This window comes from Gorilla gorilla, chromosome 13 (assembly GCF_029281585.2).
Source record: "Gorilla gorilla gorilla isolate KB3781 chromosome 13, NHGRI_mGorGor1-v2.1_pri, whole genome shotgun sequence".
Taxonomy (NCBI): domain Eukaryota; kingdom Metazoa; phylum Chordata; class Mammalia; order Primates; family Hominidae; genus Gorilla; species Gorilla gorilla.
In genome coordinates, this window is record NC_073237.2 from 64,317,140 (window position 1) to 64,330,097 (window position 12,958).

The following is a 12,958-nucleotide window of genomic DNA, read 5'->3' on the forward strand; positions in this document are numbered from 1 at the left end:
ACTCAAACCTAGGTCTGTATGTCTCCAAAACCTAGTCTTTTCTAGTATCTGAAACAGTTTACTTAGAAGGGAAAAGGGGTAAATTGAGAAGGAAACAAAGCAAATCTCAGAGGATATGTGGACACATTCTGAGATTTCGTGCACCCCAAACATGTGCTGGGAACAACGCAGCAATGAAAACATCAGATTGGGCAAATCAGATCGTACTGAATTACCTTGACTACCAGGTAGATGTCTGAGGACGGGTAGGTGACTGAGAAGACTGCAGATCTCGCCTGACTTGATGCGGCCACTGAAGGCGTGTGAGCTCGCAGAAATCCTTTGAACTGGTCAGAGTTCAGGTCACAGTGAAAATTTTCTGAGATCTGTAAATGAGCAGCAAAGTGAAATACAAGTTAGACCTGTTGCATTCATGGTTTAAACATGTTAAAAAGGAGTAAAAACACCACAGAGAAATTTTGCTGAAGGAGTAAGTGTAATAATCACTGATGTGGTTTAGGAAAGTGGCTCCTGGATAAATCTGACAAATGCTTTGTCACAATGTCTAGGTATTCTGGAGCCATTTGAGAGATGTTCCTTGAAACATTTAAATGTTTATTAACCCACTGGTATTTCCTGAGTATCAGTTACTTCACTACAGAAGAGCAGGACCTCTGCTCTCAATTAATTCACAATCAAGAATGAGGGAAGGACTGGGTGTGGTGGTTCACACTTGTAATCCCAGCACTTTGGGAGGCCAAGGCGGGCACATTGCTTGAGCTCACGAGTTTGAAACCAGCTTGGCCGACATGGCGAAACCCTGCCTCTACAAAAAATACAAAAACTAGCCAGCATGGTGGCATGTGCCTGTGGTTTCAGCGACTTGGGAGGCTGAGGTGGGAGGATGGATCACTTGAACCCGGGAGGCAGAGGTTGCAGTAAGCCAAGATCGCCCCACTGCATGCCAGCCTGGGCAACAGAGTGAGACCCTGACTCAAAAAAAAAAAAAAAAAAAGGTGAGGGAAAAGGTAAACATGTAACTAACTACAGTAAAAGCAACATACAAGTCACCACATGCATACAAAGAAGCACTGTGGAAGTTCCAGAGTGACAGGCCATTTGCAGTTGGGTGACAAGGACAACTTTTCATGGAAGCAGCACTGGAGATGGATGGGCCTTAGAAGATTCTGATAGGCAGGGGTGGAAGGTGATGATGTACCAGGGAGAGATTAGAGTATGAATAAATATCTCAGGGGTTTGAATGGCTGGGGGAAGCTTAGGCAGTGGTCTAGCTTGACTCTGCATAGACTATGGATGCAAAGAAGGTAGAGGAATGCCATCATGAAGAAAGCCTGGTTGTAGGGAATGAATCTTAGTGAAGATTCTGAGCAAGAGCATGATGTGAACAGTGCTCCTGGCTCTCTTAGTGTCGTATTACTTAAGAGCCACTGTATGGTTGGGTTCTCCCCTTCATCACCAAGAGAATTTTAGTGGTGAGTGGCTGCCCAGGCAGAGACTACATTTACCAGCCTCCTTTGCAATGAGGGGTGATCATGTGACTGAATTCTCTCCAGTGAATTGTGAGCAGAAGCAATGTATCAAACTTCCAGGCCTCCTCCATCCTTCTTTTCTCTTCTTCAGGGGCAGCAATGGCAGTGACAAGAGTAATTTGGGGAGAGCACATACTGAAGATGGAGGAGCCACTGCCAGCCTGTATTTCTGAGTGGCTGCGTGGAACAGAGGGGTCCCTCCTCCCACCCTGGATGGTTAAAGAAACAAAGACAGCAACTTCTTGCTTATAGGCCAGTGGTTTTCAAAATGTGGTCCCCTGACCAGTAGCTTCAGCATCAGCAGGGGACTGTTAGAAATGCAAATTCTCAGGCCCCACCTGGACTTGCTGAATCAGAAACTCTGTGGGTGAGGTCCAGCAATCTGTGTTTTAACAAGTCCTCCAGGAGATTGTGATGCATGCTGAAGTTTGAGAACTACTGCTTTAAACCACTGAGTTTGGGGTTCTGCTTGTTTTAGCAGTTAACCTATCCTACACATCTCAGTGTTTATTAATATTTATGCAGGAGATGCTTGTTTCCTTAAATACAGAATGATTATGGGTAAAGAAGGGCAGAAGTGTCCATCCTACTCTGGATTTGCTATTGTTGTCCTCTTCTAGGAGTCACAAAATGACTAAACATTAAAAACACACGAGAGGTCTTGGTCACTGTTTTCATTAAAAGCACATTACAGTTGGTAAGATCTGAACTCTGTGACAAATTGAGACCTCTACCATGTAAGATGCCCTTCAGTCATGAGCCTATTTCACAGTGCAAAGAACTCTCAAACTGAGGAAGCTTTACATGCGCATCCAAGCTTGTTAAAAATGTATTTAAATGGGTTTGTTTTATACATAACCCCATGTGCTATTTCCTTCTTTCTCTATTCCAACCAGGCCAGCACCTCCAGTAGCCTTTCCCTCTAAAATTCTTCAAAGATCTTAAATTACATTCTCAGACCACTGCTTGAAAAATTGCAAAGGCAACAGAACTGGACCCATCAAAGATCATTTGCTTTCAAATCTGACAGGTTCTTGCTGCAAAGAAGATTTAAACACATACACGCAAAGAATCATGCACAATATATGTGCCTTAAGGATGGATTTTTCTTTGCTTTCTTACCTTTTTCCTTTCTTTAACATCGTAGAGGGCAATGCTGGCAAACAGGGGCTCAATTTCAATCTCGAACCTACCATAGAAAGAGAGGAAAATCTATGTGGCTTTGAGTTAGATAATTTTGAATTTTCTGAAAACACCTAGATAGATAAACTGGTTAAAAATATGAGCAGTTTCCCGAAATATTTGGAAAACTCCAAGTATATGAGAATCACACTGGGATATTAATGGAGAAATATAGGAGGTTTGTGAAAAATTCCTAATCATTTGAGATCATGGTGGACATTACAAAAGCATGGTGGATATTTTTGGAATATCTCACTCATTCACTCACTCACTGCAAGAGAGAGTGGGCTGAATGGACCTTTAGTGTGATTCATCTTCTTATTGTAACTACTGTGTTTTCAGAGGGTAGACTTTCTGTCTGAGGTAATGGACTTGTTCACATTTCACATTTTGTTGTTAGATAGTATCTGTTTCACAACTGCAAAGATATGGAACCAACAACCAACCTAATTGCCCACCAACCAATGAGTGGATAAAGAAAATGTGGTATATATACACTATGGAATACTGCTTATCCATAAAATAGAATGAAATAATGTCTTTTGCAGGAACTTGGATGGAGCTGGGGGCTATTATTCTAAGTGAAGTAACTCAGGAATGGAAAACCAAATGCTGTATGTTAGTGGGAGCTAAGCTATGAGTACACAAAGGCAAACAGAGTGGTATAATGGACCTTGGAGACTCAGAAGCGGGAGAGTAGAGGGGGATGAGGGATAAAAAACTACATACTGGGTACAATGTACACTACTTAGGTGACGGGTGCACTAAAATCTCAAACTTCACTACTATACAATTCATCCATGTAACCAAAAACCATTTACCCTAAAGCCATTGAAATAAAAAAAATTTAAAGGATAGAATCTGTATTATTCAATTCTAAGGAATGGGGCTTTTCAGATGGCAACAAAAGAAAAGTTCAATTGCTTTTCCTTAGATTTGTAGCGGGACAGTCAGAAGAAGGCTGGGTTTTGATGGGGATGAATGTCTGGCCCTTCCTAACTCCATTACTGGGGAGTTGCTGAGTTGAGGTCAGGGAGGGGCTTGAGCACAGCAGATAAACACTGAGGTACCTGGGCCCCATGAGAGCTAGAAAGATGAGCCCTCATATTGGCCCTAATTGCCAATTCCCCTCGAAACGGTGAATCCCAAAGCATAATCCTGGTGCATTATTTGCCTTTAGTATCTTGGTGGACATTACAGGTGCACATGGAACACTTGTGAAGGTCTTCCAAGTTTCTCAGCTTGACGTCCCATGGCTTTGGATGTTACCTGCAGAGAGCACCAGGAAAAGGGCCCCAGTCCACCATTACCTCAGACATCATGTCAATAAAGTCATGTTTTGTCTCCAGGTATGTGTGAGAGGATGTCCTCATCAATGGATAGCTCTGTCTCAAAAGAGGACTTTTTAGAAGAATATTTGGACAGAATATGAGCACAGACAAAAAGGGTTATTTGCTCAAATGGCGCCTTTGGAAATGAGGCAATTTGGAATCATGGCAGACTCACAGGGCACCCAGGCAGAGACCTGGACTCTGTTCCTCTTCCACCATCTGCTAATTCTGCGATCCTAATCAGGTTACTTACCTTTCTGAATTCCATTTATTTATCTGCAAAATAAGGTAAGGATGCTTGCCTTTCCATTTTCCTGGTTGTTGTGAGGATCATGTATAATGATGTGTGTGAATGTATCTTAAAAACAATGCCAAGTAGCAGCACTTTTCACAATAGCCAAAAGGTGGAAGTAACGCACGTGTCCATGAACAGATGCATATATGAAGCCAAAACAAAATATGCTACATATATACAATGGAATATTATTTAGCCATAAAAGGAGGGAGATTCTGATACATACTACAATATAGATGAACCTGAGGACATTATGAGTAAAAGAAGCCAGTCACGAAAAGACAGTTACTTTATGATTCCCCTTACATGAGGCACCTAGAGTAGTAAAATTCATAGAGGCAGAAAGTAGAATGGGAGTTGCCAGGGGCTGGGGAGTAGGGAGAATAAGGAGTTATTGTTTAACGGGTACAGAGTTTCAGTTTGGGAAGAGAAAAATTCCTGGAGATGGATGGCGGTGATGGTTGCAGAACAATGTGAATGTACTCACCACTGAACTGTACCTTAAAAATGGTTAAGATGGTAGATTTTGGCCAGGCGCAGTGGCTCATGCCTGTAATCGCAGCACTTTGGGAGGCTGAGGCAAGCGGATCATGAGGTCAGGAGTTCAAGACCAGCCTGGCCAACATGGTGAAACCCTGTCTCTACTAAACCACAAAAATTGGCCGAGCGTGGTGGCAACTGCCTGTAATCCCAGCTACTCAGGAGGCTGAGGCAGGAGAATCACTTGAACCTGGGAGGCAGAGGTTGCAGTGAGCCGAGATCATGCCACTGCACTCCAGCCTGGACAATAGAGTGAGACTCTGTCTCAAAAAAAAAAAAAAAAAAAGATGGTAGATTTTATGTTATATACATTTTACTACCCAAAAGCCCAGTGTTGAGGATTTCTATGATTATTCTTTCTATTATTAGGTAATTGCACATTAATTGGGGGCTTTTTTTTTTTGAGACGGAGTTTTGCTCTTGTCATCCAGGGTGGAGTGCAATGGTGCAATCTCGGCTCACTGCAACCTCCGCCACCCGGGTTCAAGCGATTCTTCTGCCTCAGCCTCCCTAGCAGCTGCGACCACAGGCATGCGCCACCACACCCAGCTAATTTTTGTATATTTAGTAGAGATGGGGTCTTACCATGTTGTCCAGGCTGGTCTCAAACTCCTGACCTCAGGTGATTCACCTGCCTCAGCCTCCCAAAGTACTGAGATTACAGGTGTGAGCCACTGCACCAGGCCAACTGGGGGCTTTCCTGGGCCTAGGCTCACCAGCTGCTGCCTGGCATGCTCAATCTATATTTAATTGTTTACTCCCTACTACACAAAGGGCCTGAATATTGCTGTGATATACTTAGGTTGGTACTGAGTAGTAAGTCCTCTGTGGTTCCGAGAAAGAAAAAGAGAATTGACATTTATTGAAGACTTAAAATTGTGTTATAATAAGTGCTTTCCACACATCAGCCTCTTTACACAACTACAGCATAATGCAGATATTATCTGCATTTAATACACCAGGACACCAAGGTTCCCAGGGAATAAGGAACTTGCCAAAGTCTACACAGTTAGGAACTGGCACGGTCAGGTTGTGAGCCCAGCCATCTCTGATCACAAAACCTGGGCTTTTTCTATGAGTGTTTGTTCTTTAAGTGTAGTCCCCAGAAACTAGCATTTTGAAGCAAAAGAAGTTTGCTAGCATGCAGGTTTCTTGATCCCACCTGAGACCTACTCAACCAGAATCTCTTGAGGGAGATTGTTATGGGAGATCATCCAAAATCTGCATTTAAAATAAACTGCTTGGGTAAATTTTCTGCACATTAAAGTTTCACCATCAAGAAGACTCCTAAGAGCTGAGATTACTTTTCATAAGATGGTATTAAATCTTAAAATATTTCTCCATTTAAAACACAAAACAGAAAAATACTTTGTCATTTTTTTTTTCTGTTACAAACACTTGCATAATTGGCAGGACCCTAATTCTTTCTGTATCTTTGAGGGTTTCTATATTTCCGAAAAGCAATACAGAGACAGTTACAGATGTCTACAACTTTAAACAAATTCCTCAGCTGCTAAAACATGTAGTATTATGAATAGAATCCTACATATCAATGTAAATGGGAAAACATTTGCCATTAATATTACCCTTATAATTTTACTATTCATGCTGTCATATTCTAGGCTTGCCTATAAGAATTTGTTTCTTTCTTTCGTCTAGTTTACTCTAAGTAGTTACTCCTAGGGCTGTCTTTTTGGTCTATCTCTTCTCTTGCAGTTATAGGTTAGTTGGATACTATTTAAAACACATGAGCAGGCCAAGTGCACCTGGCAAATATGTCAATTCGACTTAATTTCTGCTTTGGCAGTTGCGGGGACATCACTAGAAACTGCACTTTACAATTTTCATTAAGAGATATTCAAGTGACTCCTCTTTTTTTAATTTTAGAGATGGGGTCTCACTCTGTCACTCAGGCTGGAATACAGTGGCATGATCATACCTCACTGCAGCCTTGAACTCCTGGCCTCAAGCAATCCTCCCACCTCAGCCTCCCAATGTAGCTAGGGCTAAAAATTAACACATCTGTTAGTTTTTGGTAGAGAGGGGGTCTCACTATATTGCCCAGGCCGGCCTCAAACTCCTGGCCTCAAGCGATCCTCCCACTTTGGCCTCCCAAAGTGTTGGGATTACAGGTGTGAGTCACCGCACTTGGCCTCCATTAAAATTTTTTTAAAATAACACATATCTCTCTTAGTGACCATGTTTTCCCACCTGTGAGAACAGCTGCCTCTTATTCACTGGAGAGGTCTAGAAAGCTTGGCTATGAGCACCATAGAGGAGAATTTCTGCCATCTCAAATGACATAGTCGCTGCATCTAAAAGTAGCCTGATGATGCATCCTGTCAGGGCAGGTGGGTCCCTCAGACAATAGCAAAGGCTTCCTAAACAATGCAGAGGGGAACAGCCACTTCCACCCAGTCCTCCTGCCAACCAGACAAATGAGGAAGCTCCCACTGCCAGGTTGGTTTGCAAGGGCAAGGGCTTGCTTTTCTGTGCCCATTACTTGACACTCAGCTGGTTTATGGGCTGCTCATTTCTCCGTACAAAAGGCCCTGAAGACCCTCTGGTAGAATTGGCCAGCGGGAGGAGACTATAATATCAAGAGACCACCCATAGCTGTGTGAGCAGACTTGCTGGCTTGTATTCTGAGGCAGAAGACGTTGGCAGAGGCTATGCGTTAGAATCATAGAAGTTTGTGGTAGGTAGGAATTTTGAGACCATAAGGTCTATCAACTTCATTTACAGAGAAAAACTCAAAACCCCAGGGAAGTTCTCAGGGGTTGAAACCCAGCCTTACATCCAGAATCCAGATGCCTTCTCACTGCAAACCAGGGGCTGCTGAAAGGACCCATGAAGTGACTTTGAGAGATGGATGACCCATCTAATAGTATATAAATAAATGTTATGCTTCTGTAGTTTTGCTTAGGTAAAATATGTACAACTTTAAAGTTTTCATCTGTGGATTTGAAGAAGAACTCATTCTTGAAAATAGCAGTCTGCAGAGAGGAAGAGAGGCATGGAGGCACTCCAAGGGTACACAAGACAATCTATTGCAGTGCAAGAAGAAAATACTAGAATTTATATAGATTTATTTAGTTCATTCTTTAAAATTTCTCAGTTATATGTTTTATAATGTAGATAATATTTTAATATGAAAGTACAAAATTAATACATGTCTATAGAGGATTTTTTTTTTGCTATCATAGTATACAACTGAAATGTTTGGACGCAACTACTTTGAAGTAGATGTGGCAAATAATTGGCCCACAAGATGAAACCAGACTGTAGTCGTGTTTTAATTATATGGTGTTTATAAAGGGAATGAGAACATATTTAGGGAGTCGGTATATTATGCAGAAAAATCTGGGTTTTCAGTTTCTCTTGAAAAAATAGAAAAGACAGTTGACAACAATGGGCCTGTTTATTTGGATGGCAAGAGTTTGTTGCTAGTAGTGAGTGCCCCCTTAACATAGTTTACTACAGTCCCCACCACTCCCACTTGTCCCCTGGCACTAAGACTGAGTTTCAGTTGCATTTATCATTGTGTTTCAACAGTGGCACACTGGTAAATGTTTTACAAATAATCTCCGGGTGCTGAGGGTGGTGCAAATGTGTAGCATTGGCTGATTTCTACGTTGTAAATACTTTCGCCATGGCCAATTTAAAGTTACCAATGTGACTTCACTGAACACAGGAAGAGACGTGCACTGTCAGATCTCATGAGTTAGTACAGTCGACTCCAGCACACCACTGACTTAAGTGCTATTTTTCTTAATGTAGGTCATTTCACTCAACTACCTTACCTGCCTAACTATAGCAGACACGTGTGTTTGCCTTCTCTATTGTAGAAGAATGACCACCAAGAAGTTGGTAGAAAAAAAATCCAGGAATGGACTCAAACGTGCCCTTTCTACTACTCCACAGCTGCCCACTGTTACAAGTATTTGGGGAGCTCCTCTTTGATTCAAGCTCTGATAATAAATACAACATTTGTATGTAAAAGGCAAGATAAATCTCAAAGTAGTGGCAGTGTGTTTGTTGATACTTACTTCAAGGTCAGCAACTTGACCAATATTCTGTTGCCCAGGTGTTCCTTGGGACATTCTGGTACTGGACGTATTTCCACAGCATCCTCCTATTTTTAATCACATCGTAAGGAAATCATTAGTGAATTCTGTGAGGAGCTCCAATTAGAGTTAACCCAGGGAAGGGAAGGCTACCCTCCACGGCTCAAGTTAACTTAGATTTGCTTTTTTTCTAACCCTCTGCCTTTTATAAGAAAGTTTCTCTTCCAAACCCCAACCTCAAAGCCAGCATTTGCAGCAAAACAGTTTCTCCTTTTAGAAACCCAAGCATTCAAGACAAAGAGACTGAAGCAGGAAGGAAGGAAATGTGAACATGGATATGGCTTAGTAACATCCACCAGATGGCATTGCAAAATCTTATACCTATTGTGGATGTTTTTGTATGTTTTTTTGCCCACTCTAATTACACATTTGCAATATTTCTCCTGTCAAGGGCTTTACTAGTAAGCATGTGAGTTTCAGATTTGAAATCTGAGTCAGAATGGTTCACTTAAGGCTGTAAACCATTGATCCTATAATACAGAGTCACTTTCTCAGTTCACTGTTTTCTTAAACAGATGATAGAGACTTGGGGTTGAATTGACAAGTTCTAGACAGGTTTATGCAGTTAGAGCTTCCTAAAGTGCTAGGTATATGAAATTTAGTAATGACAAATTAAGAGCTCTACCTGTTTATTTTACCGCACAGAAACTAAAGACTTAAAGAGAAATATCAAGCCCCTATTGTAACCTTAACATCTGTATCTGAACTATCATTCTATGTTAATTATATTCATGTATGCAAAAATAAGTAGTGCAAATCCTTGAAAACAGTAATTCCCACTCTTGCAGTATGCTTTCCAAACACTGGTGAGTGCTCTGCCGATCGCAAGGGTCCAAAGAACAGGGTCACGTCTCACTGTCTTTTCCTGGGAGCTTTCCAGTGAATACCCCACAGCAAGCTTAACATTCTTGCAAATAGCAGTAAAGTCACCTTCTTGGTAAATATGTACCCACTTTGATGGAATGATCAGTGTGGTAAGCTCATCATTACTCCAACCTCTCCCTGTGGTCCCCATTCCCTGTGGTTACGGTTGGCCATGTTGCTGGGTGGAATGGCTGAGTTTATTTCAGAGGAGACATTGTTTTGATGCCTACTCGCTCAGGGCAATCTGGACCTTTTAGGGTCATTGGAACCGACATATCTAAAGGGAAGATCTCCCTAACTGGAAAACAACCTGAAGGTAGAGACACTCATGGATTTCTGGGACTGCCTTTGGTCTAGATTCTAATTTTTGAAATCCTTTTAAAAAAGATTTTCATTGGGAAAATTTTAAACATACACAAAAGTTGAGAGAGCAATGCAATGAAGAACCATTCACCCATCATCTAGCTTCAACAAGTTCAATTCAGCGGCATTCTGGTTTCATCTATTTACCCACTTACCACCTTTCTCGCTCAATACTGGATTACATAGAAGCAACTTCCCAGAGACCATATACATATATAAATATTTCAGTACATATCTTTAAAAGATAAAGACTTTTAAAAACATATAGCAATACCATTACTATGCCTAAAAATTAATAATTTCTTATTGCCACTAAATAATTTTTGTCAGTTTCAAATTTCCCTGACTGTCTCCATTTATTTTTACTGTTATTTTTTGTTAAATCAAGATCCAAACAAGGTCCACATATGATATTTGGGTGATATATGTCCTAAGTCTCTTCTAAGCTATATGAATTTCTTCAGGCTTTATAGCTAACTGAAATGGCAACTAATTCCCAAGCAAACAGAAAGTGGAAATGTGAAAAATTAATGGATACCTCTTGTTTTCATCATCCTAAAAATATATATAAATGAAGGGAATGAAAGAGATAATGAGAGAGAAAGAGACAGTATGAGAGAGATGATATTCTTTCATTTACTGTCCCAATGGATACAGAGGTCAACTCCACATTTGCCTACCTGTGATTTTCTTAGGTGAGCCAAGAAGTACTCCCCCAGCCTTTTTTTCTGAATTGGTTTTAGTTGGGTTCTGTCACTTGTAACCAACAGCCTCAGCAAACTTTTCTATAATTTGGAGTATTAGTGGAATCTTTCTTAGGGATTGACATAGAATGCCTTTTATAGAATAACCACCTTTTGTAGAATCAGAATGAATTAGGGAAAGAACTTGCCTTATAGAAGCTTGGTGGTTAAGTCCAACTTTTGCTTCTCCTGTAGACTCAGCCATAACTTGGATATACTAGTTTACCTCTCTTCTAACTTTCCTTACAGGGAAATCAAGTAATGATAATATTTAAAAATCTGATTGTGCCATCGAAAAAACCAGCATTTGTAATCATGTCAGAGTAGGTAGAAATTTACCTTTCTTCCATAGAACTTTCTTTGGAGAAAGCACAAATTATAAGTACAAATGCAATTTCTGTGACAACAGCTTCAAAATATTAAAGGGCTGGTATAGAGGCCCTCGAGCATTTTAGACACGCCAGTTTACAAATAACTGGAACACTAATTACGAAGCACTTCTCTCTACTCAATAAAAGCCGGCCCCATTAGGCCTGCTCCTAGATTATAACATTCAGTCCCAATGGAGTGTCTGCATTGTTTCAAAGATCATAAAACAAAGTTCCTCTAAAACCAGGCTATGTTTCATTATTTTAATCAGTTCAGATGGAACATTCTCCCCTCTAATACCACCAGACAGACACTGACAAGCAAATGTCCCACTGGACATATTCTCTGCATCCTTTAATTGTTCTCTCTCTTCTGGCATCCACTTTGGGTCCCTCTGTTACATGTTGGCATCTCCAACACAGAACCGAGAGGAAGAGGAAGGAAAGTAAAGGCCAAATCAGTCTGATTTAATATATTTTGACAAATCTGGTAAAAAGTCTTAATGTTGTGGATGGAAACTAAAAAGTTACATGATATTTAAAAATATCATATTTGGATTTCAGTTATGTGTCCCAACATACCAGGTAGTCATATGTATGTAGATACATAAACAAGGGAACACGAACTTTGTAGTTAGCGGGTTAGGGCCCCATTTTATAATTTAATTTATCTGCTGAATCTTGAAAAAGCTCTTTAGCCTAATTGTTGCTTTTTAATCTGAGGAAAGGAGATGATGATATTGCTCACATTATTCATACTTTATTAATTTATTTTTTAATTGACAAGTAGTCATTGTGAACATCTATGGGGTACAGTGTCATGTTTTGATATATGTATATATCGTATAAAGATTAAATCAAGTAATGTTTTGATCTATGCATACATTGTAGAAAGATTAAATCAAGCTAATTAACATATCTATCACCTCACCAACTTACCTTTTGTGTGTGTGTGATGAGAACATTAAAAATCCTTTTTTAAAGCAGTTTTGAAATATATAACACATTACTATTAACTCTGGTCACTATGCAGTGCAATAGGTCACTAAAACGTATTCCTCCAGCCTGAGACTTTGTAGCCTTTGATCAACACCTTCTCCCTCTCCCCACAGCTCCTGGTAACCACCTTTCTACTCTGTTTCTATGAGATCCACTTTTTTAGATTCTATATATAAGTGACATAATTTATTTTTATATTCTGCCTCATTCAGAAGACCATTTGAGGCTGCTGACAAAAACTGCAAATAAAATAAAAATAGGTGAGGAAACCAAGGTGCTTAGAAAATCAGGATAAGAAAAGAAAAGAAAGCTGGAGTAAATTCAGGACCCCAATCATTAAGTTGCCACATTTGGTGAAGGTGGACAGAAGTTTGCTCTAAGTAAAGAATTTAAGAGAGTTAGTTACAAAACGAGCACAATCTCTAAGTGTTTGTATTATCTCAGCAGAAGCGTGCTTCTTCTTTCTCTGAAGATGTGAAGGCTAATTGCCCTTTAGATCATCAAAGAGGAAGGTGCTAGACGGTGAGTAGGTCAATGTCAACAATAGTATTTCCATGTGGACGTGATATCCTATCTCATGACTGCTGTTTCCTTTATTGTCCTCCTTGTTGACCAGT

At 40.4% G+C, this 12,958-nt stretch overlaps 1 protein-coding gene across 3 annotated transcripts in view; it reads right to left on the reverse strand.

Annotated features, from left to right (window-relative positions):
- The window catches only part of DOCK8 (dedicator of cytokinesis 8), a 249,124-nt gene that overhangs the window by 136,249 nt on the left and 99,917 nt on the right, over positions 1 to 12,958 (reverse strand). For all 3 annotated transcript variants that reach the window (XM_055350708.2, XM_019033579.4, XM_019033581.4), the window contains exons 7-9: positions 8,927 to 9,012; positions 2,652 to 2,718; positions 216 to 365 (exon numbers count right to left, since the gene is read on the reverse strand). In XM_055350708.2, the coding sequence (XP_055206683.2) occupies positions 216 to 365; positions 2,652 to 2,718; positions 8,927 to 9,012 (303 nt within the window). The remainder of the gene's footprint in view (positions 1 to 215; positions 366 to 2,651; positions 2,719 to 8,926; positions 9,013 to 12,958) is intronic.